Source organism: Branchiostoma belcheri, unplaced genomic scaffold (genome assembly GCF_001625305.1).
Source record: "Branchiostoma belcheri isolate BF01 breed outbred unplaced genomic scaffold, Haploidv18h27 scaffold188, whole genome shotgun sequence".
In the NCBI taxonomy this organism is placed as follows: domain Eukaryota; kingdom Metazoa; phylum Chordata; class Leptocardii; order Amphioxiformes; family Branchiostomatidae; genus Branchiostoma; species Branchiostoma belcheri.
In genome coordinates, this window is record NW_017803357.1 from 82415 (window position 1) to 107697 (window position 25283).

General features: G+C 40.3%; 2 protein-coding genes across 2 annotated transcripts in view; both read left to right on the plus strand.

The window, feature by feature from the left end:
• Nucleotides 1–287: 287 nt before the first annotated feature.
• On the plus strand, nt 288–19518 carry LOC109467709 (calcium uptake protein 1 homolog, mitochondrial-like). Its single transcript, XM_019765757.1, has 13 exons — nt 288–382; nt 8962–9141; nt 9306–9423; nt 11577–11736; nt 12121–12158; nt 12474–12588; nt 12918–13000; nt 13237–13292; nt 13999–14131; nt 17497–17643; nt 18186–18303; nt 18658–18747; nt 19030–19518. Exons 2-13 carry the CDS (start codon nt 8972–8974, stop codon nt 19182–19184), a joined length of 1383 nt encoding a protein of 460 aa, XP_019621316.1. The 5' UTR covers nt 288–382; nt 8962–8971; the 3' UTR covers nt 19185–19518.
• An 881-nt stretch (nt 19519–20399) lies between these two features.
• Nucleotides 20400–25283, plus strand: part of LOC109467707 — a 13866-nt gene continuing 8982 nt past the window's right edge. Inside the window, exons 1-6 of the mRNA XM_019765754.1 lie at nt 20400–20540; nt 20897–21079; nt 21504–21620; nt 22127–22215; nt 24215–24364; nt 24600–24801. Coding sequence (XP_019621313.1) covers nt 20474–20540; nt 20897–21079; nt 21504–21620; nt 22127–22215; nt 24215–24364; nt 24600–24801 — 808 coding nt within the window. The 5' untranslated portion in view covers nt 20400–20473. The remainder of the gene's footprint in view (nt 20541–20896; nt 21080–21503; nt 21621–22126; nt 22216–24214; nt 24365–24599; nt 24802–25283) is intronic.

Here is a 25283-nt window from a genome sequence, read left to right on the forward strand (position 1 = left end):
ACGAACCATTTTGTGGTGTTTTAGGCTGAATGAACCCAGTAAAAGCTTGCGCCGAAGGGGAGGGGCGGTCTCATAATTGTTGTTTAATTTGCAAAATCGGTCCTTCATTCCTTTTCCTTTGGAACTTTATGGATTCCGTGCTTGCACAGAAGTTGCCGCTAGAATGTCGTGATTGCACATTACCTTGCACAAATACTTTACCCTAAATGTTCAAAATGCTCCACACCCCTCGATCGATAATGGTTTAGCCCTATTCATTACAAATCACAAAACAGGGCGGACCCTTTCCGACAGACGGGCCGTGCACCACACTGGTACTTTTACTACAACATGGTCTGAACAACTACAGCCGGAGGTTTGCTTTTGGTGCTCCAGAAAAAAGGTGGGAACATCCTCGTAGTCTTTATATATGACATGTTGAATTTGGTAGATTCAGAAAGGTGGGTTTCATGTAGGCTTAGACAATGTGTAAGAACGTAAACCTCCTTCAATGGTTGGAATACAGTTTGTAGACGGCATCGTTTTATCATGTACGTAGGTAAATATAAAGGCAGAGAAGATTGAGGATCTCACAGGGGTGTTAAGGAGAGTCCAGCCATATAAGTTTGTCTGGAGTGAATCACGTATACCCTAAGTGTATCCTCACGATCTTTTAGCCTTATACCATACGTTATAGTGGTAAATGTTTGGAGCCTATAAATTTCTAGTGGATCAATAATGCATTACACTACATGCTATGTCGTAATAATAGGCGTATGTCGCATACAATGATAGGTAGGCCATTTCATTATAAAACGCATTTCTATGTGACATGTGAAAACGCAAGTTGTCGTATTGGGGAATCAATAGCAATTTTGCTCAAGTGAATTGGTCTTTAAGGCTTTTGGTCGTCTGGCGAAGGCGATATCATACCTGTAAAGAGTATACTTACATGTTTAAGAAAGAGAAAATAAGTCACGCAATAATATCGTAAAAGCTATTCCAACCCTACATCATACTTTCGTCGTGTTTGCCAAAGTCCCTTAAAAAAACAATACTCACTGCCGCGTGCACAGGGATAGAAGAAGGTTGATGATATGGTTCATGGCGCCTAAAGGCTTGTAATTAAAATTGATATGGATAATCAAACAACACAGCCTGTATACATCAGAGGTGGTAATTTTATGAAACCGTCCAGGATGTAAGCTTTGTGATTAATACTGTTTTATTGGTACCTTTCCTACCTTCCTGAGGATTTATATAAGCAATAAGCGGAATTGGTTATGCAAATTAAATACCCTTTTATGAAAAACTTAAACTTTTCTCCAACTCAAAATTTGACTCACCAGAAATTTTCGACCGAATCACTCAGTCTTCCTCAGCTATCTGACCCAAATGCTGTGGACACGTGATTTTTCCCACGTGTGACGTCAGCAAAGGGTCAAAGGTTGTCTGAAGTCGATATCGCCCCCCGTCCCGGTTAAGCGATGGTTGAAGTGCCCTGATGTATATGGCCTCTTTTATGCCTCTCTTGAAGTGATCCTGTTCGGTATCCAAGATTCTGACCCCCTCCAAATCCACTGTGTGTCCCGGTGATTCTATGTGGATGTGCTGTGACACCTCAGATGCAACAGAACTGGGTCGTCTATGTTCTAGAAACCTAAATACCCTTTTGTCATTATGTAGCTATAAGCTTGGACTGTTCAACTTAAACGGGGGGGGTTGTCACATTGACGGGTTATGTTACGGTTATCCTTTTCTTAAGAGATACCTATGTATCTGTATCTGTATAGCCGGTATTACTGCCCTTCGGTGTAATACACCAGCTTCTGTATCTGTATAGCCGGTATAACCGCCCTTCGGCGTAACACACCAGCTTCGCAGGCACGTGGCGCGGCGGCAGCTGGCTACATTACACCGAACGACTTGTTACACCTAACCCTTGAACATTTACCAAAAGCCAGCTGCCGCCGCGCCGCGTGCCTGTGAAGCTGGTGTGTTACGCCGAAAGGCGGTTATATCGGCTATACAGATACAGATTTTGCTTTAAACAATGTCCAAAGCTATCTAATAATCATGCCCCCACTGTACTTGGTGACAGTAAGTTCCACTCTGCGATAGTTCTATGAAAGAATGGATTTTCGAACACCTCAATCCTTGGCTGTTAACTCTGGTACTTGAAGGCATACTATTTCTTGTTCTTTTCTGGACTGGTATTAGGTACTTAGTAGTTGAAACGTCCACCAGTTTATTAGTCATTTTGTACATCATGCATAGTCTGGTCATTTTTCGTCTGTCAATGGTGATAAACAATGGACTACTAAATACTGCATGATAGACCTGGAAGGAAGACAAACACCAGCTCTCACTCTAATGTAACGTTATGAACATTTTCGGACCAAATATATGTAAAAATATGTCTATGGTCTAGTATAGATGTATTATGGTGTCTGATCCGTAATTACCTATTCCTTCATGACCCCCAATGAAAAGCGGCCTGCAACGGTTCAAACCAACATGTTCTGTACCCACCTCAAGATTTGTGCCCAATTGAATCGTCCAACTTGTGCATATGGCAATGGACCCGTGACCTTTTTATCGTGCCACCGCCACTCCAACCACTACAACAGCAATTTCTCTCCGGTAATCAGGTTCGTGATGAGTACGTAACAGCTTCGATTTCCCTTCCAGGAAACTAACAGGCTCGCCGATATCTGATTACAAACGAAATTGGTTCATTGTACAGAGGTACCGAGGGGAAACTAAAATGTTTTGTAGACAATCAAGCGTGTTAATAGAATTGATCCGGTTCGTGCTTATCAGAACTGCGCTACCAATCTTCAACTATTCACAAAATTCTGCGAGTAATCTAGTTACCTTCGCCAAGAAGGTTATGTTTTCAGGGGCGTTCGTGTATGTGTGTGTGTGTGTGTGTGTCTGTCTGTCTGTCTGTCTGTCTGTAAACACGATAACTTGAGAAGGCCTTGATGGATTGTCTTGATACGTTGGTAGGTGGGTAGGTCTTGATGAGACCTCAAAATGATTAGATTTTGGACCCCCTAGCGGCTTGTTATGGTACTGCAGCTGAACTTCCAGTTTTGATATCTCATGATCTAGACATGCTATGGTGATGAAATTTAGATGGTAGGTAGCTCTTGTGCTGGGAAAGAAGTGACGTGAGTTTAGGCCCCCTAGCGGCTTGCTCTGGAACTGCAGGGATAAATTCTTGAAAATATTCAAAAGGGGATAACTCAAGAACCGGTTGACGGATTGTCGTGATTTTTGATATGTAGGTAGCTTACGTGATGCTTAATATAATTATGTGACAATTATGCAAATATGGATGTAATTTGCATAATTTATGGGGAAATTCTATAAATCAGCTGCATTCCATGATAGGACAATTGAAGCTTGTGACATTGGTAATTGACAACGAGAGAAACACAGGAAGATGTTGATTATGTTAATAATGACTTAATTTGCATAATTAATGAGAATATTTTCTGATTATGTAATGATAACTGCCTGGAATTTCATACTTGTGGTATTTGAAAGTTAAATTGAGGTGAACATCATTAAACATAATTTATTCAAATCAGGACCTCATTTGCATAATTTATTAGGAAATGCTAGAATGCATTGTTTGTTAATATAAGACTGTCTTTTGGTTGAGATTATGATAAAATGATATAATGAAAATTAGGTTCCTATTTCTTAAATCAGGGGGAATAATCTAATCTAAACTTTGTCAGTCATAAAGATTAACATCATTTGGCGAAGGTATGAGATCGGGGAACTCTAGTTGAAAGATGTTTATGGATAAAGTGATAGAAATGTCACATCATGTTGCAAGTTGCAGGTCAGAGTTGGTGTTATAAGTTGATAAAGGAATGCCTTCACATAAGCATTAGCTTTCGGTCTCTCTTACACTTATATCTCATTTGTATTTCATTGTTATGCATTTATTACTCCGTGAAGGAGGTCAGGACCTCCGGACGGAGTGTTGTGATCGGCTGATTTTTCATGTTCGCAGTCAAAACACTGGGTTCTCTTTGTGTAATCGGCACGCAATTTTATACGCCGTCTGCGGGCATGCCCGTGTTGATGCACGAATGTGTATTTTTGCCGTTACTGCTTTCGCGGTCAATGTAATATTGCAGACGCACCCCTACAATTACGAGGCGAATTGGAATGGTCCAGAAAAACGCGTTGTTTGGAATAGCAGTGGGGGGGGTGGATACGGGGTGGTTTTGATAAGTGGTTCCAGATGTTTTTGCCCACGGTTAAGAGATGGCAAGTTTTTTGGAAGATGTTCGCAGCCAAAACGCATTCTTCCGTACGTCGCATTTCTGTGTAATTTCGCATGTGGTGTGGCATTATGTCCGGGATGATGCTTGTCTTTTTATTTTTACCGTAGCTGTTTTGATATTTGAGTAAATGCTTATTTTCGAAACATCCCCATGTCGTTGAAATATGTTTTCGTCCGTTTATGTGACCGGTAGTACTTAGTAAGTGGCGGTCAGGCTGATGGGGACAGAAATGTGGGGTGGTCAGAGGTCAACATTACGAAATGTAAATACCGATGACGTAATCCTATCGATTTCAAACTGGTCGGCTGTGGCGACCTAGTGGCGGCGTGTATTTAGTCACGTAGCAACTGGCCGGTCGTCCTAGCAACGAGCATGCTGGCCAATATTTTTGGGTTGGGCCGCTCCATAGTGTTAGTGGAGCAGCTCTTTGTAAACATGGACAATATTTTTGAGCAACCCATCAATGTGTTCTGCCTCGTGGTCGGATGTGGTCTGGGTCTGGTAAACCGCACATACTAGTAGATCGGGTAATTTTATGATTTGCTAGTTGTAAAGGCGTCTTGTAGTATGAGCCGGTATATGAAGCTTTAAGAAGTAGCCTGTGTTACACAATCATGCTTTCGGCCGGATTGATGTGCAACTGTTACTAATTGCAGGGACTGCGCTAATGCCGACCAGTCGCGCTGTCCTGATACACCGCGAATGTGCGAGTGTTCCCTGTAGACAGTCCCGGGAGCACATTCCAGGAGCCAAACCAAAATACGTTCATGAACCGAGTCCAAAAAACCGAAACGTGAAAATCGGATGATCGGACCTGATGTACATTTCTCTTTCTGTAGATTGTACACACAATACACACATCTTTAGATAATCTGGCCATGGCAGGTAAAAAAAAAAGTAACCCTGAATCATACTACATTAGCGTAAATGCATGTTTATGCGTTCAAAACAAGAAAAGAAAGTGTTTCCCGGTATTAATCTCTTGAAACACGGCGCTGAATATTGACGCAAAAATATTTCGGGCATCGCGCGCCCTTCCCCGTTGTTTAGACTGTATGCAAATCCCGCGTCACGTGTCGGCATTTCGCATCTCTGATTGGTTGTTGCGTCTTAAGATGACTGAGCCGACGCGCGTTTAAACAATTTTTCTTTGTTCGATTTATCACACTTCACAGAGAATTGTCGCCAATTGCTACTTCTTTTTGTTGCAATATATAATACTTCACGGAGAATTGTCGCCTATGGCTTCTTGTTGTTTTTAAGAGCGAAAGAATGATCAAACAACTTTTGCTCTCCAGTCGATAGATTGGTTGACCAGGGTATTTTCCAAAATGTAATTATACCAAGTGCTCATCTTCCGACTCGCCTTCGCCAGTTGCTTTTATTACTGCGGCACTGAACAATTTCTCCTGACAAACCCAGCTGTCCGGTCTGCTGATTACTGCTGTTCGAAGAACTCTCATAATCCTTCATCTTCTGAACTGACTTGTTTATTAAGACTTACCACACTTTACGGAAGGATTGACATAACAGGTGACTATCATCTTTCCAAGTAGTCAACCCTGAGACCAGACTGTAAAGTTTGAATCACTCAAGGGAAGGACCCCTGATCTTTGGTGATGATCAAGGTGTCATTGTCCTATTTTTACCCTTTTTATCTCAGTATCTACCCAACGGTCGTGCCCCTTTCCTCTGCATTAGATTGGCCTATCCCTGGTGATTACATGGAACAAAACAAATACATAGTTATAACCTCGTCAATGACTCTTCATCCATAACCCATCTGTAAAATGGCATGTCGAGTCTCCCGCCCTTTACATAATAACTGTATAGAGTGTACTTCCTGAAGTATAATGAACTAAGAGTTCCACGGTCTCACAAATCATAGCTTATTCCCCCTGTTTATGCAAATAGGATACTCATTTGCATGAATTTTATCAGTTGATAATATTCTCCAACAAGAGTCTTACTTTAGCAAAAATTATAGCATTTCCTAATAAAATATGCAAATCAGGTCCTTATTTGAATGAGTTATGTTTAATGATGTTCACCTTCATCTAACTTTCAAATACCTCCTCACCTCACCTCACCTCACCGGTCCCATAGCAGTCTGTCCTGCCGTCGGGGCAACTAAACTGTCCACAAGAGTTATCCACCCAGGGCGGTTCTCAGCCAGACTTGTCAGGTGACTCAGGGGATGTCCTGTCCATTCCTTAAGGTCACTAGTCCAGGTCCTTCGAGGGCGCCCCCTCATTCGTCCACCCTCCGCCTTCCCTTGCAGTGTAGTGTGAGCTAAGGTGCCCTTCGCTCTAGTTACATGTCCAAACCACTGCAGCTTCCTCTTATTTACCAGTGACAGGAAACTGGGGAGAGGGCCTGCCAGTGACTTGACTCGGTACTTAACTTCTTCATTTGTGGTGTGTGTAGACCAGTGTATCTGAAGTAATCTCCGGTAGCAGTTCATCTCGAAGGCATTAATTCGTTTCGTGATTTCTGCGTTTAACGTCCAAGCCTCCGCCCCATACAGGAATATTGACAACACTAGAGAACGTAGGAGATAGATTTTGGTTTTTGTTGAGATGTTACTGCTAGCCCAGATGTGCTTGAGTTTCCCCAATACTGAGGTAGACTTGGCAATCCTAATCTTGACCTCTCTACTAGAGCTGCAGTCCGCTGTCTGTAGGGAACCTAGGTAGCTGAATTCGTTGACTTGTTCAAGGTCAGTTCCTCTCACTGTCACCTGTACAGTAAATACCATAAGTATGAAATTCCAGGCACTTACCATTGTTGAACTGTAACATTTTCTGATTAAAATATGCAAATTAAGTATTAATTTACATTATCAATATCTACCTGTGTTTTTGTCGTTCTCCATTACATACGCCACAAACTTGAATAGTCCTATCATGTAATGCAGCTGGTTTATATGATTTCCTTATAAATTATGTAAATTACATCCACATTTACATAATTGCCACAGAATTATGTCAAGCATCACGTAAGCTACCTACACACCAAAAATCACGACGATCCGCCAACCGGTTCTTGAGTTAGCCTATTTTGTATATAATTAAACAAACGCCCCTGCAGTTCCAGAGCAAGCTGCTTGGGGGAACAAACTCACGTCACGTCCTCCCCAAAATAAGATCCACCTGTCATACAACTTTCGTGACCCTAGCTTGTTTAGGTCATGAGATATCAAACCCGGAAGCTGCAGTACCATAAGAAGCTGGTATGGGGCCAAAAAATCTAATTATATCGAGGTCCCATCAAGACCTTCGTCTTTGTTACCCCCAAATAACCCCGCGAGGGGTGCCTTTAGGGGGCAGAGGAGGTCAAGGCTAAGGCGGGCAGACCTACCTACTAGTGCCTACCAAATATCAAGTCAATCCAAGTCAAGACTTCTCAAGTAATCGTGCTCACAGGCACACAAACACACACAGAGAAAGACAGACTGACACATACACCAACGCCTCTGAAAACATAACCTTCTTAGCGAAGGTAATTACTTTCAAGCAGTAAGACATCATCATAACATTGGGGTATGTTAAAGGAACCGTAACCCAGTGGATCGCACTACCACCTTCAACCATGAGGCTAGATTAAGGTCATACCTTGTCGTGACAGCAGCTAATATAATTTTGCACTCTATATAGTATATACATCGGGTTTACTAATCCTGGGTCTAACCGTCCTCTTCCGACCGTGAACTTGGTGGTTCTTGCTGTCGTACTGAGGCTAATGCCGTAGATATAGTTTATCGACAGCGAGTAAATGGATTGCACGAGTAGTTCTATCCGACCGCAGGAAGAACGCATTAACGTCGGTACCGGATGTATTATTCAGCCTGCCGTGATCACTCAAGGCAACAATTTATGCACGCATCCATGCAGGGGATGATTCTCCAATTCCGCAGGCTATTCATTATAGACATTGCTGTCAGCACCTAGGCCCATGGGGACAGAGTAGATCTATTTTTGTCAGCATTAATTTTCTAGTGGACAACGGCAGCCCCAATCATACACAATTTGCAACTGACAGTGTATTACTGTATATACTTTTTCAGGAGCTATAGAGGCTACAGTGTATAACTCTTCATCATTCGGTGAATACCGCTTAGCATCATAAGCAGTTATAGAGAACAGGGAACAGATTCCACAATGCGGTTCCAAAACTATCAGGAGTGTAAGAATGCTGTAAATATGTAAATACTGTACGTTTGGGAATGCATCTATAGCAGTGACACCTGTGCTGCAGTGCAATGTGAACCAGTCAGAATGGCCCTGAGGAGAGTGACAGACGGTCAACAAAACTGAATAAAAGACTTGGTTGTGTAAAAAAAGTCTCTTCACTTAGTGACTTAAGCTTACCAACCTGATGCGGAGTAATGTATTGTGCCTAGCACGTCGGCAGAACGTCTCGTTTAAGGTCGCATTTTTGCGTCCTTAAGGATAACATCCCGTCTATAGTTGTCAAATGTAGTGTCGGCAAAAATACCGTCTGGAACAGGCAAATTTCTGATGCAACGTTGACCAACCAGCCAACGAAACTTTGAACATCTGGGTTTCGCGCGCGCAGGCGCAGTACTTTCTGTCGACGTGCTGCTTCATATCTGACTCAGATCGACGATAACTTTATTTCCTTTATTATCTGTATCATTTCATTTCTTTAGGACAATCACAATGCTTAAGAGATGCATTCTAGGAAGACACCTGTTTCTTCGCGCTACGTATGTGCACATCAAGAACCTCAGCACCGCTCCAAGAGGGAGGACTCACACGCTGCTGAGACCATCCTTGCTTCTAGGTGGGGTGGCCGCAGTAGCTGGAACAGCCTTTTTAAATTGGAGAAGGTAGGAACTGTTTGTCGTTGAAATCAAGGTCTGTTTCATAGCAAATTCACGTTACGATGCCCACATAGTTTGGAAAAACGTTGTACCGTTATACAATATTGACATACTAAGTAACCATGATACACAAGATGAGTTGATTTGTGGTGTACCTTTCGTTTGCTCAGAAAGCTGCAAGCGGCGGAGGAAGGTCAAAAGACCCGTACCGGGTCAGAGGCCAAAACCGATGCAGAAGACGAAGAACCTCACGGGAAAAAGAAGAGGCCGACCTTCAAGGATAGGAAGGTTTGATACAAATGTTATTAAGCTACGATACATAATAATAACTTTATTGCACAACAGTTGTACATGGTACAAAGTATGGCAAAACTTATCTATAAACTTAACTATGGACTAAACTAACTAATACAGGAGTTTGTGGCTGATATAGGCATAGGATGTGAATGAACTTTTACAATATTGGAGGAATTTCTTATGTCTAGACATTGTTTGATATACATTCCTATATCTACCATACATGAGTTATCACAGGTCATTATTATCTTAAATTTGCTACTTAAATCCATCGATGTAAATTCTGGTACATATGACGATAGTTTCGTATTTAATGAATTGCGTACATCAACATACTTAGGACATTCCATCAAAAAGTGATACTCATTCTCAACTAGTTCTGGGCAGAATGGACAAACCCTCTGGTCAATAGGAAGCCTTTGAAATCTTCCGGTTTCTATACTGAGTTTGTGACATCCAATTCTGAGTTTTGTGATTGCTCGACGTATGTCAAAGCTCCTTATGTTAGAAAGGTAATTTTCTTGCTTGTAATTCTTGTCTAAGGTGGAAAGGAAAGATAATTTAGAATTGTTTCGAATGGCACAATGCCAGTTTTGTATATAGATATCTTGTAAACGTTGCTTCAACTGAGTAGTAATTGAGTCTATGTGATATGACTTCGGGTTAAGCCATATGTGCCATTGAGGTTCAGAATGTCTTTCACATGTATAATCCAATCATGTTCTCCAAGCAAGGTAGTATTGTATGCCTCCCGAATCGAAGCAGGGCATCTTCGGATAAATTAACTAAGCGATGCCAGTATTTAACGAGTTGTATTTCTGTATTCACCGTAACTGGGAAAGTTCCCAATTCTCCTCTGACACCGTCGTTTGGGGCCTTGGCATGTACGCCTAACAAAAACTTCTGAAAACGCATGTCAATAGTGTCGAATTCTGGAATATGTTGATTTGAATGTAGGTTTATAATTTGGAAGCCATTCTCTTGTAAAACTTTGCTATTGACATGTCGCATTAGCATTTCTTTATCAGTATTTCTTTCTAAGCAAACAATATAAGTATTATTTGTGGCAGAGGATGAACTTTTCCTGACAGAAGCGGGAATATTTTCTTGAATATCAAGCTTCTTTAGAAGGGAGGAGAAAACCTTGGCAGAGGATTCCTGTATACTGCCGGTGTGTGATACAATAATCTTTATAGTTTTTGAAGATCGGTCAAAGCATGTGATTTCTGAGCCGTACATGAAAATAGGTTTTACAAATTTTTCGTATAGGTTTTTTCCGAGACTGACTGAGACACCGTTGTTGGAGAGTAAGAGAGCCTTGAGTTTGAAAAGTGCTCTCATTGCCTTGGTTTTTAGATATTTTCTAGCAGTTTTGAATTTGCCTGCACATAAACCATGTCCAGCTTTGAAGAATGTCTTTCACGGTAAGGTTAGGGCCGAGGTTTTCCCAAGCTGGCTTTCTCGACCGGTTCTAATGGGAAACTACGTATTTTCACAATACGACAATATATGTTTTGTGACCTTTTGTGACATTATGAATAGCCATTTCCCACTATATGGATTGTAGAAAATCTCAATGGTACTAACTTAAGATACTGGTTATGCCTAGTAAGCATTTTCCTTTCATCTCCGTAAGATGTGAACAGGGTATTATACTGATATCTTCCCATTTCCTGTGCTGTGCAACTGACAATCGATCCAAAATAACTGGCCAGTTATAGAGATAATTAATCAATTAATCAATTAATCAATTAATCAATTAATCAATTAATCAATTAATCAATTAATCAATTAATCAATTAATCAATTAATCAATTAATCAATTAATCAATTAATCAATTAATCAATTAATCAATTAATCAATTAATCTTTTTTTCAGGTCCTTCTATAATGTCTCAATGATCTTTGGATGGTGCATTTGTTGGTCGCTCATCGAATGCTTGGTAATGTGGCTAGTGTATCCAGACCAGTACCAGTAACTGTATACCAGAATGAGTTAGGGGTAGGGTCAGGCACGGTTCTGGATACGCCTGGACTATCCAGAGCGGTGAAGGATTATGGTTAAAGCACGGTTTTGGTTACAACAGAAGCCTCATAAGTTCAACAATATGTAGCAACTCTCTAGCAACTCTCGTTAACGACAGGTAATCGAATACGAGAACAGAATCCGGCAGTTCTCCAATCCGGACAAGATCTTCCGGTACTTCGCGACGCTGAGTGTGATCTCGGACGGACACGCGGAGATCTACATGACGCCACAGGACTTCCTCAGGTCCATCACACCGGGCGAGATGCAGCCAGAAGGTCAGGGGATGTCATGCCTATCTCCAAGTACATCATTTGGTGGCAAAGTCGTAAGCAACAAGGCATTATCAAATTGGGCAGACACTCCAGTGGGTAATTGGATACTAAAAAGTACTTGTCTGGCCAATTTGATAATCTATTGCTGGTTGGTTACAACTATTCCACCGGACGATGCACTCGTGAGTTTATCATAATATTTTTATGCTGTAATTTATGGTTCCACCGACCTCTGAAATTTCCATGAGAAAGTTAAAAGTATCATCATAAATTTCTGTCTTATGCTGTATGCAACATAGTAGTATCCTTTATCCAACGAATGGTTCTTTGTTTCCTACTTAAACAAATTATAATGGAGTCATGCTATCTACTTCAACTGTTCTGTAGGTCTAGGTCTGGATCAGTTTATGCATATCCGAAAGGAGGTAAGTAAATGCATTAAATATAATCAGTGATGAGTGTAATTTACCCGAAAATTACTACATTGTGATAAAACATCTGATTTGTTTGACGAATTACTGACTACTAACATTGCTGTAGAGTTTAAAAACTCTAGATCAACAGCAATGTTAGTTGTCCTACTGAAATGACGACGATGAGAATGTGACAGTAAAATTTAAGGTAAGTTGATGGTTTGATACTGTTTGAATTGCGGATATTTTGGAAAACAACATTTTCGTTACAACTTACAACCATCATGCCACACCCAAAGTATCCTGTCCGTGACTTTCTACCTGTAGGATGTCGGCGAGGTAGTGAGTGTGAAGTGTTCCTACCCTGACATCTTCTCCAAACTCGGCAACAGCGGGCTTATCAACTTCACGGACTACATCTTTCTACTCACCGTGCTAACCAGTAAAAATTCCATGTTTTTAGAATATAGATAGCATTCTTAGGTACTTAACTGTCTTTATTTTACTTCACTTTTCTTAGATACGTCTCCACAAATTATTTCCATCTGTGTGTGTGCGTGATGAAGCTGTTGTTATCGGTTGTGTACTATAATCAGAGGATGTTCTTGTCATCCACTTTGCTTAAGTTTCCCCCTCCTGGCTAACCCTGTAAGCAATAGAGAATTGGTAGCCAAACGGCAAGTTTAGTGTGCCAAAGCTTAGATAGAACAGTACTTTTGGGAATAATCAAATTGACTGAATTGGTAATGCCGTAATTCTCTTCCGGTCCAGCTCCCAGGCGGAACTTTGAGGTGACTTTCCGTGTGTACGACATGGACGGAGACGGTCACTTGTCTCATGATGAGTTCCTGAAGGTAAGCTATTATAAGCGCGATCGGAGGCTCTCGTATTTCTGCAGGACCCACGTACATGTCATTCATGATCATTGTCTAGTATTAGTCGAACCTTTATAAAGATGTACAATGTTTTTAACTGAAGAGTATCTTTTAATTAGTCAATGAGTTGAACAAGCAACGTTCCTTACGTGACTATATTGATATTTTGGTATTGGCGTGTTAAACATAATATTGAAAATTGTCCTATTCCTCAGGTAGAGAATTTTGCATTCCGCAACACAACAACAGGGATGAAGCACACAGAGCGCAGGTCAGTGTTGTACACAACTGTAAGTAAATTCTACCTAGCACATTAACAAGACGTATCACCTTTCAATACTTTCAACAAGTCAAAAGTTCATGAAATGAATACTCATATGTATATATAAGAGTCTTCACGCAAGGTAACGTGTTATTAATGTCAGAGGTCAATGACCTGCTTGCTGGTGCCCCCTTCCAGCGTACCTCGGCCGAATGCCGACGTGGTCCCACCAGAGGCGGTGAAGCTCGTCCTAGAATTGGCACTATTCGATCATTACTGCTCTGCTCTTTTTAAAGTTGCTGCCACGTTAAGTTTTGTATTGCATATAAATAAGGAAATATCAGCCCTTAATCCATGACCAGGTCATCATAAAAAGTGTGAAGTGAAGTCACATTGGAATCACATTGCGTTCAGACGCAAATCGCGATCTGGTGAAACCGATTGGAAAATCAGCTCCGAAACTACCTCCCGAGGTGGTTTGGGATCGAAGCGCATTCAATGCGATTAGGAGCATTTGGAGCGATGTGGGCGACTAACGAAAGTAGTCTGTATAACGCAAACTCTGCCGTCCGCGGCTTTACTGGCCCCTCCCCCTTTTCGGCTGGCGGCTGGATGTTGGGCGGCCGGCAACCGTAAAGCGATTTAATTATAATCAGGGTATTACGAAAGTAGCAGCACTTTTGTTGTATCAATAATGTTCTCGATCCCTTGGCAGCGCCGTTGACAAGGACGGAATGGGCAGCTCCCTGGCTATGTATTTCTTTGGCCCTAATTTAAACCAACGACTCACGCTGCAGAAGTTCCTAGACTTCCAAGAGAAGGTGCAGGATGCTGTGCTGAAGCTGGAGGTGAGATTGTCTACCTTTCCTGTAAACCTCAATAATAACAAGAATTCGGAGACCTCCATTAAATATGAAGAGTTTATGTAAAATTGTTAGTGGGGGATTTGTCTCATTGTACATGTATATGGAAGGAAGGTCGTAATCAACAGTTTAATTTATGGTTTTCTTAACTCAAATTACAATATTTTGAGTGATGAATTCCTATCCTTTGGCAATATTTCATTTCAACATGTGCTCATTGATTATGCAAATTACCTCTACATTAACATAATATATGCATAGTGATGGGAACCTGTAAGTAACTTACACATGTCACAAGGTATAAAAATTCCAATCACTCAACATTAATAAATCGCAATATTTTCACATTAATTATGTAAATTAGGTCATTATTTGTATAATTGGTATCTGTTGATGTTTCACCTGCATTACATCACATGTAAGAGAGTATGATCATTTAAAACACTGGAATTGCAGAATTTCCTACTTAATTATGCAAATTTAGCTTCCATTTGCATAATTTGTCTTTCGTTATGTACATCTCTTTATACGCTACCTATACACCAAAAATGATGAACCTACGGTGTTCCTTTCTTGACTTATCTGCTTTAAAGTTTTTACCAGAAACTAACCTGCAGTTTCAGAACAAGCTGCTAGGGAGACAAAACTTACACAACCAAGAAAATGTATCTGTTACCTAAAATCCAAGACCATAGCATTGTTCAGGACCAAGGTCAGCCAACAGGAGGCAAATATTTGACCTTGACCTTTGTCTTCCTAACGTACCAAATATCATCATAATCCATAAAGGCGTTCTGAAGTTATGTTGACTACAAATGTGCGAAAACACAAACACACACACACACACACACACACACACAAACACGCACATACCTACACAGACCGACACACAGACAGACACGCCAAAAATAAGAGTTCCGAGATCTCATACCTCCATGAAATATGGGCTTGCTTACTTGCTTTGTCATACTTCATTTCAACATGTCCTCCTTAATTATACAAATAACCTCTACATTAACATAATATATGCATAGTGGTGCTAACCTTTAAGTAACTTACACATGTCACGGGGTATAAAATTCACATCATGCACCAATAAGGAGTCACTGAATTTTTACATTAATTATGCAAATTAGATTATCATTTGCATAATTGGTATCTGTTGATTTTCCCCCTGCCACAGATTAAAAAGATTACATGTATAAAAGAACTATTATATAAAACACTGTAATTATAGAATTTCCTCCTTAATTATGCAAATTAAGTCCTCATTTGCATAATCTCCATTTAATTATGTACAACTTTCTCTCAGCTACCAACACACCAAAAATGATGAAAATACGTTATACCTATCTGGACGTTTTGGCTTTAGAAGATTTCGCCAGAAAGTCCCCTGCAGTTCCAGAACAAGTTGCTAGGGGGACCAAACTCACACCACTTATTCCAAGAAAAGCTATCTGTCACCAAAAAGTCAAGACCATAGCATGTTCAGGACAAAAGATACAAAAGGCCGGAAGTTCTGTTGCAGTACCAAGGTCATCCACAAGGAGGCCCATATTTGACCTTGACCTAGTCTTCCTAAGACTTACCAGCATACCAAATATGATCACTATCCATAAAGGCGTTATGAATTTATGCTGACTACAAATGTGCGGAAACACAAACACACACACACACACACACACACACACACACACAGAAACGCCAAAAACAATACCTCTATTTTTCATGGAGGTAACAATACCTTTTGTAGTTGATGTATGGAATCATACAGCTACGACATCGTGTTTGTGCACATAAAATGTGCATTAAGATTGTGCGAGAGTGTGATTGAATGAGGTCAAAGAGTATGGACTTTGTAGTGGCAATTAGTGGTAATGTTGCTGTCATTGACGCGTGCTCCAATTTTACCGCTATGTACCCTGTACTTGACAGGAATACCATGCACTAATCAGCCTCTGTATGACATAATTATCTCGTACATGATAATTATCTCGTACATGACGGAAATGGCAATTACCTTTTAAAGGCACCCAAAACGATTTCAGGACAGTGAAGCTGAATTTTCAATTCAATTTTCTGGTCATTTTTACCTTCGCCAAGAAGGTTATGTTTTCAGTAGCGTTAGTCTGTCTGTTTGTTTGTCTGTTTGTTTGTGAACAGCATAACTCAAGAAGCTTAGCATGCATTGTCATGAAACTTGGTAGGTGGGTAGGTCTTGATGAGACCTAGAAATTATTAGATTTTGGACCCCCTGGCGGCTTTTGTTGGTACAGCAGCAGAACTTCCTGTTTTGATATATCGCGATCTGGACATGCTTGGGTCACGAATTTTGGTTTGTAGATAGCTCTTGAGGTAGGAAAGAAATGAAATGAGTTTGGGCCCTCTAGCGGCTTGTTCTGGAACTGCAGGAGCATTTGTTGACAAATTTTCGAAGTACGATAACTCAAGGATCGGTTGACGGATTGTCGTGATATTTGGTATGTAGGTAGCTGAAGGGATGCTTGACATAATCAAATGACAATTATGCAAATCAGGAGCTAATTTGCATAATGAACGAGGAAATTCTATAAATCTGCTTTGTTCGATAATAGGACTATGAAACACTTGTGACATGTAATTTAGAATGAAAAAACATCTGAGGATATAGATTATGTAAATGAAGACCTAATTTGCGTAATTAATGGAAAATCTTTGAAATTTCATAGTTGTAACTGCTGGGAATTTCATACTCGCCACATTTGGAAGTTAAGTGAAGGCGAACATCAATAAACATAATTTATTCAAATCATGACCTCATTTGCATAATTTATGAGGAAGTGCTATAATAGCCTAAGATAATTAAGATAAGACTGTCATTAGGTGGAGAATATGATTAACTGATATAACCCATGAAAATGAGGCTCTTATTTGCAAAATCAATTATAAAAATTTTATAATTCTTCAACCGCTAGGGTTAACATCATTTGGCGAAGGTATGAGATCGTGGAACTCTTGTTTTAAATGCAGTAAGTTGAATTAACCCTATGAATGAATGACGTTATTTCAGGTAATATACGTACAATACATACAATATAATACTTACATCTGTAAGGAAAAATGCATTGTCGCTGACGAAAGCGATTGTTTTTGTATCGTAGGCTGGTTCTAGTTATTTATTTGTGGTACCAAATATCAAGGGACTTAGTTTGTATTTGGACTATTCTAAACGCTTCAACTATATGAGATTATGACGAATATGGGCTAAGAAATGACCGAAAATGTCAATACCAGACAAATTTCCTTATCTAGAATATTCTTTTGTATTGCCGCCCTGAAATTGCTTTTGCTGCAATGTTCTTCCACTTCAGTTCGACAGATGCGAGCCGGATCACAGAAGCGGACTGATTTCCATCCGGGAGTTTTGTTACTCGCTGCTGATGTACTCGGGCCTTTCAGATAACAAGAAAAAGAAAATGGTGGCCAGGGTCAAGAAACACATTGAAGACGAGCCAAACGTGAGTTTGTGTATCCCGGTATGCGTAAAACGTGTTGCCAAAGGTCGTAAAGGAAAGTAAAATCTGTAACAAGATGAACTAACTTACGCTGTTATTAATGCATCGACGCTACTGTTGCCAATTTCCTAATATCGCGACGACTTGAGTATATTCATGTTTGACGTATATGTCAGAGTCAAGATTCCAATCAAGTACAATCGAAGATTCCACCGGCAGAGAGGATGATCTGTTGCAGTATAACTTAACATTGCCCAAAGTATCCTGAAAGGCAAAAATTCAATCACATTACAGGTAGATACTGATATAATTCAAATAGTTTGCGCATGCCATAAAACCTATATATCTTTTAATGCTGTAACGTTACGTGTATCATACTGGACATGAATCGCAGATTGTACCAGTAGAGAGATCGGGATCTCTACCGGCGGCCCCCATTCGGAGTTTCTTCCACCTTGACATATGCGTAACGTTACTGACATACCGTATTACATACTATCAGTCGACGTCGCACATCTTCGCTCATATATTCACCTACTCCTCAGGCGCCCCCAGGCGTGTCGTATGATGACTTCCGGAACTTGTTCCTGGCGCTGCAGCACCTCCATGACATCGACATCGCCCTGACATTTTTCCATGCAGCCGGAGCGCCCCTGGACCCGAGTAAGTACGACCGTAGTACGGCCGCAAACTCAGGGTATTCTTGTGATATGTCTTGCTATATAAAATGCTGTCTTAGATTCTTTTCGGATACAGAGTATAGATACAGATACAGGTGGTTGGTTCTGTCGCATATTGCTTGAAAATTCTACGGCATCAAAATGTTTTGGACGATGTTCGATGAATGTCATCATCATCGCCATAAAGAAACATTCCAGACCCAAACTGAATCCTTTAACTTTGAGTAATCTACGTAGTAACACATTCACATGTCTGCTTATGGCTATTAACAAGAATATGTCCAATATGTTTAACGCTAGCTCTATATGCTGACAACACAACATTTCCCTTTTCCAGCAACCCTGACACACGTCGCTAAAACTGTAGCGGCTGTCGAGCTGGCTGACCATATCATGCAAATATGTTTCAAACTATTCGACGAAAACGGTCAGTGGAAAGTTCCTATTCTGTCAGATTTATGATGTAGCTCCCAATACGTGTGGAGTAACGCTAATGCAGGAATTTGTGACAGATCAATCATGATAACTATGCTCTTACGTTCTAGTGTAATTTGTCCAGATAGAGTTAGGTCGTCGTGACTATCAATAGTGTCGTAATCGATGGAACCATGAAAGGTCATGATTAAAATTGACGTCGTTCCGTGATATATAGACCTAGGGTGCATTTAACGACTTAATTTTTATGATTCGCGGCATTCGCCCTTCACAGATGACGGGGTGTTGGACGACAGGGAGTTTGTCTCCTTGTTGAAACAGCGCGCGACGCGGGGGCTGACCCGTCACCATGACACTGGAGTGTCCCGGATGTTGTCCGCCATTATCAGGTGTACCAAGCAAGTCTACAGGGAGACATACAGTGACTAGACGATACTAGTGTTGATATTTTGTTGGGGGGGGATGTTGTCTTTGTGAGGCTGAGGACATTAGACATTTTATGATGTGTTCTTTTTAATGTTGCATAGTACCTTCCTAGAAACACAGTAATTTCCCGGAAGTGGATTTCAAGAAATTCCTTAGATTGGTTCGGCATATGTATATGTGTAAAAGCAAATAAGATACGAACGGTTTTGATCGACGATGATGCTATTATAAGTCGCCTGGAACGACTTAGGTTTAAATACATAAGAATTTCAAAAAGTGATCTGTACATTTATTCGTATCACGCAACATAATCGACAGTTCTAGATCTATGGGCAGCAGGAGATATGATTACTATGAATCAAAATGAAAACTACTACAATCACAATGAAGCTTCGAGCATTCCAAAAGAGATCTTTTTCTCAGTCAGAAAGAATTTACTAACTTAATGAGTAGCGATGAGAATACATGTATTAGCTCATAGTTATCTGCTGAAAAAAAAAACAAGTCTAGTGAACGGACACACCTGGATATATTTGCACGGAGAGGCATGTATCATGAGCGAGGGAAGGTTAGGTAAGGCTCGTAAAGGGTTGGTGACTATGTCCTATTAATGCAAACGGTGAAGTTCTATATGTATATTTAGTAGTTCTAGAATGAACCATATGTCCATTACCTTTAGAGATTATTTAACTTCTTGCTTTTAAGATGTTAGTTTTGAAGGTGGATATACTATTTGAATGTCGTTACCTACTGCTAGTAATTTGCCGTTCAGCTTATATTCTTAGTTCAGCTTATACTCTAACCAGTTCATTTCACAATACTAAGTTATGACATGTCACCTTGATTACACGTTCTTACAATTCATTTTAGTGCTCTTTCCTTGTTGTAGAATTTTACAATGGGTGTTTCCATTTCCTTTGAAATACATGTACCAGGAATGTTTGTAAACAATTTATGAAATCAACTGATTATAATGAAATAGAGCTTACGTCTAAATCAACCCAGCGTCAGATGTCTCACTTTCTCTCATTCTTTAGTGACACTGGTACTTCAGAATCTAAAACTAAGTCGTCAATTTGAAGTACTGATATGACCCTTTCTGGTGATAAAGATTTTTTTTTACTCAACGTTTCAAAACATGCCATGAACCGGGCCAGTATGTTGTTTAACCCCATAATGACCCATACCGTACACTGTTGTCAATCACGTGCTCAATCACATATGTTCTGGCCTTATATAAACCCTACGTTAGGTTATCATACAACATTTGGAGTTTTTGAGCGTAAGCTAGAATGTCGGTCCTAACAGCATTTGTCCTTGGAGTGACCGTTCTCTGCACACAAGTAACATCAGATTCAGGTAAGAAAAACATATGGACAAAGGCTTTTATAACGTGAGACAGAAGTAGGAAAATGAATATTTGTAATGAATGTTTGTAATTTCCAATCAGATATTTTGGTGGTTGCAAAAACAGTATCAACATGGCCCTCAGCATATCCAATTTGTCACCCGAAATTATAATTTGGCTGGCGTACAACATACCAAAACAAGGAAGCAAAGCCCATCTTAAACGCCTAAAACACGTCAAAAATAGGCCGAAATCTTAACAACTGCCCGGGTAGTAGAATATTTGCGCAAATGGAAGTGTAACTGTAAAATAGTTAATAGCCAATTTCAGTAAAAGCACAAGATTAACATGCAGATGTGTTATCTAGTATGCGGCGGAAATCATTCCGGTACCACGTTCGGTACCATAGTAGCCACCCCGGGCCAGGGAACCTGTCAGTGGTCCATAGAGGTACCATGGGGATCCTCTGTACGACTCACGTTCGAGACGTTTCACCTGCATGATGGGGAAGTCGCTGTGTACGAACACTGCAACGTTGGGAATCAACTAGGTCAGTTTTCTCCAATAACCTTCAAGGTTTATTACTCCGTGAAGGGGGTCAGTGACCTCCGACAAAGGATTGTGGTCAGTTAATTGAGTCCGTGCCTGATACAAGTATTTTTGATGCTATTAATTTGAGACCGAGGGTGAGTTGTATTTTTATTTTCATTTTTAGTTAGTAATGTGTATCCGTGATCTAAGTCTCCGCGACTGATTTTAATGTTGTAAGTCATTCCTCAATTCAACCATATCATGGCTGCTACGGTCGTATTGAGATAAGATAAGAAAACAGTCATTCAAATGCTTGGTTCCTACGTGATGTACTGGGTAGAAATAATAAAACTTAATAACTCATATAATTTCGTTGCATCTCACAACATAGCAACGTCTATAACTTTTAAGTCCTAAATAGAGTTACTTTCTGTGATCGGCAGGGACATTTAAAGGGCCCGACGTTCCTCCTTCCGTTACTTCTTACAGTAACAAGATGGTAGTAACCATGACGTCATCTGGAGTCGGCACCGGTATGGGGTTCCTTGCTCATTACGAAGGTAACTGTTTTTTCTTTTTTCTTTCTTCCGGAGAGACAAAACAAGTACACACATACAAGATACAGGATGACTTTATCGGTAGTCGCAGTGTTGCACACTGGATTAAAACCAATGTACAATAGTGGTGGCGTAGTCAACAAACTTACATCAACACCACCCACAACGCAAACAGAAACGGATTGTTGACACAGAATTCATTTAAATGAATGTAACATTTTTAGGGTGACTGTTTTGGCATATGCCTTTAATTTTTAAGACTCATTTATCCTGCAGCGTTGTGTGATGTATTATTTAATTTCATCAGAACGTATGAAGTGGAAACTGTTGGTGTGAATGTCAATGCCCTGTCGAAATTTTCGTCTGCTATCCAGCTCTTTGCCATGTTAACTTTCCCTCAATTGATGCTAGCAAGGTTACTACCTAGATATTTTTCATTCCAACACTTATGAACAACATCGGTGCGTACACTGTATGTTGACATTTAGAATGAATCAATACTTTTTCAGCTGTTCCCGTTCCCAGAGCCACCATGGAAAATTCTCCTGATGATAACCTTTCACCCCTTGACATTCAAGATGGCTGCCTGACTCACACGGTTAGTGGCTACACAACCATAAAATTTACGTTTGGCCATTGAAGGCACTAAATTAAATCTAATGTCATTGAATACACCGAAAGAACCCCCCATGAAAGTACTTTCCCACATCATCAGTTCTTTCAATCTAAAAAAAAATAAAAAAATAAAAAATCCTACACCAAGACGTCACAAGGGGTCTACCTCAATAATAATAAAAGCAAAACAAGGGGTGCCCAGCTGACAACAGTAAACAAGCCCTTAGTTTGACCTCATTTTCTCATGTATCCATCCGCTCTGGCCATGCAAGACCTAAACATTCATGTCGTGTCAATACGCCCAAAATGTAAAAAAACGGCTTTCAAAGATATTAACTAGGGACTAGAATTGTGTTTCCATCTTGGGACCTTCACTGTGCAACACAATGTCACGTCAGCTCTACATTTGCGGCTTCTCTTTTGCCATTGATACCATGTTGGGGATTCTGGTCATACATGGGCGACCTATGTACAGCGTTATTAAGTTTACTGCCAATTGATTTAACACGACATCAGCGAATGCAACATGAATATACACGAAACAGTAGAGACGAGTCGTTAGACATCATATCTAATTCATCTCCCAAAGCCAGATATCAGTAGTACTTAACACGTTAAATGACTGGGAGGCCCATTGACCTTGGTCGTCCTTCAAATTCTGATATCGCTTTAGAAGTGTTACTTGAACCACAGCCTGCATTATTTATGACAAATCAATAATGATAATCGTAAAACGTAAATCGTATCCTAAACCAAACGACATCCATGCAGATATGACATAAATATAGGATTTTGATATTACGTCTGTAACGACATGACCTAGAAAAGGTATAAAAGGAGGAGTGGTCCGATCTCTGTCGAAACTAGTCGAATTCCGTCTCATTGTTGTCATTCTTTCAACGCTACGAATGGTGACATGACCTTTTAAGGTTATTTTATATTCAGCTACTCCATTATCAATATTAATATTCACGAAGAACTTGGTTGGGTGTGAAATCAGCAGCAACTAGAGTTCCACGATCTCATACCTTCGCCAAATGATGTTAGCTTTTATGATTAAGAAATTATATATTAATCCCCCTAATTATGCAAATAGGATCCTCAATTGCATGAATTATATCTGTTGATCATATTCTCCACCAAAAGACAGTCTTATCTTAACAAAGAATGCCATGATGACATTTTCTCATAAATTATGCAAATGAGGTCCTTATTTGAATAAGTTATGTTTAATTATGTTCACCTTAACTTAACTTTCAAACACCCCAAGTATAAAATTCCAGGCAGTTACCACTATGCAATTATAATATTTTCTCATTAATTATGCAAATTAGTCTTCATTTGCATAATCGATATCTGCCTGTGTTTCTCTCATTCTTAATAACATATGTCACAAGCTTGAACTTCCTATTATGGAATGCAGCTGATAAATAGAATTTCCTCATTAATTATGCAAATTACATCCATATTTGCATAATTGTAATATCATTATGTCAAGCATCACTCAAGCTACCTACATACCAAAAATCACGATGATCCATCAATCGGTTGTTGAGTTATCCCCCTTTAAACATTTGTCCTTTAAACCCCCCTGCAGTTCTAGAGCAAGCAACTAGGGGGCTCAAACTCATGTCACTTTATCCCCAGCACAAGAGCTATCTACCATCCAAATTTCGTCACCCTAGCATGTCTGGATCATGAGATATCAAAACCGGAAGTTCTGCTGCAGTACCATGACAAGCCGCCAGGTGGCCCCAAAATCTAATCATTTTGAGGTCTCATCAAGACCTACCCACCTACCAAGTATCAAGACAATCCATCAAGACCTTCTCAAGTTATCGTGTTGACAGACAGACAGACAGACAGACAGACACACACACACACACACACACACACACACATACACGAACGCCCCTGAAAACATAACCTTCTTGGCGAAGGTAATAATGGTATGAAATGACTGTTGTATACTGCTGACACAGGTTGGTGACTGCTGGGCTACAGAGGATGAGAGGGGGTTGCAGAACTGTGTGTGTGGTGGGGAGTACCGTGTGTGTTACGCCGTGCGCTGTCTCACAGGTACCTCTGCCGTCATGGGCAAAGACGGGCATTGGGAGTGTCGCAGATACCAAGTAAGGTCTTTTACGTTTTAGAAGCTTATTTACCCATTAGCTTCATTCACATAAAGGATTATATTATGTGAATGCATATATATATCATATCAAGCTGACATAGCTATTGAGTTCTTTGTGCTACATGTAAAAACAAGAAAAGAGTGTTTTGTCTTCTGCACCCACATTCTTAGACTGATGAGCAAACTCCTTGCAAGCATCTATGATACAAATACCTTGATGTCTCCGTTTTTAGGAATCACGGGGTTTGAAAATCTCCGGGCAAACGAAATTTGTCCCGGTACCTCTAATCGTGCAAGCTGTGGTAGGATTGGTCAACTGGTCGCTAGGTAACGCCTTTGAGGAGCCTGACCCCCAGGAGCAGATTTTGGCCGATCTGCAGGCGCTGGACCACAGGCTGGACAACCTGCACGGACAACTGGATTCATTACAGACCCGTGAGTAAGGTCCTTGATCCTGGTCACATACGTTGTGCGATCGACCGTCGTGATACCATAGTTTGGGCATCTTAAAGCCCGGGAAAGTCGTCGGGAATGTGCCTAGCAAATTCCGCTGTCTTGTTACGGAAAAAAGCTGCCTTGGCGGCGCTCAACAAGGCATGTAGATTGATGGCAACGGCATTGGGCCGAAATCAACCATTTTGCCATCTATCTAATGTTTTTACCTTTTTCCTTATCCTTTGGCATCTTGGTCATCTTGATGGTGCTTCATTCGTCTTCATCTGTAATCTTTGATATTCTGAACATCTTTCCTATTAACTGGTATATCCTTATCACTTTATATCATATATAATACAATATGAATAAATACATAAATATCTATTACACACACACACACACACACACACACACACACTTGATTTACATATAAATGTTTTATGTACATATCTATATACATAACGTTCTCTCTCTCTCTCTCT

Bases quoted from the DNA above. Each gene is read 5' to 3' on its own strand.
- LOC109467709 (XM_019765757.1), top strand. From the start codon at position 8,972: ATGCTTAAGAGATGCATTCTAGGAAGACACCTGTTTCTTCGCGCTACG. The intron at 12,589-12,917 runs GTAAAAATTCCA...CTTCCGGTCCAG, and splicing joins TCTACTCACCGTGCTAACCA to CTCCCAGGCGGAACTTTGAG. The intron at 18,304-18,657 runs GTAAGTACGACC...TCCCTTTTCCAG, and splicing joins CGGAGCGCCCCTGGACCCGA to CAACCCTGACACACGTCGCT.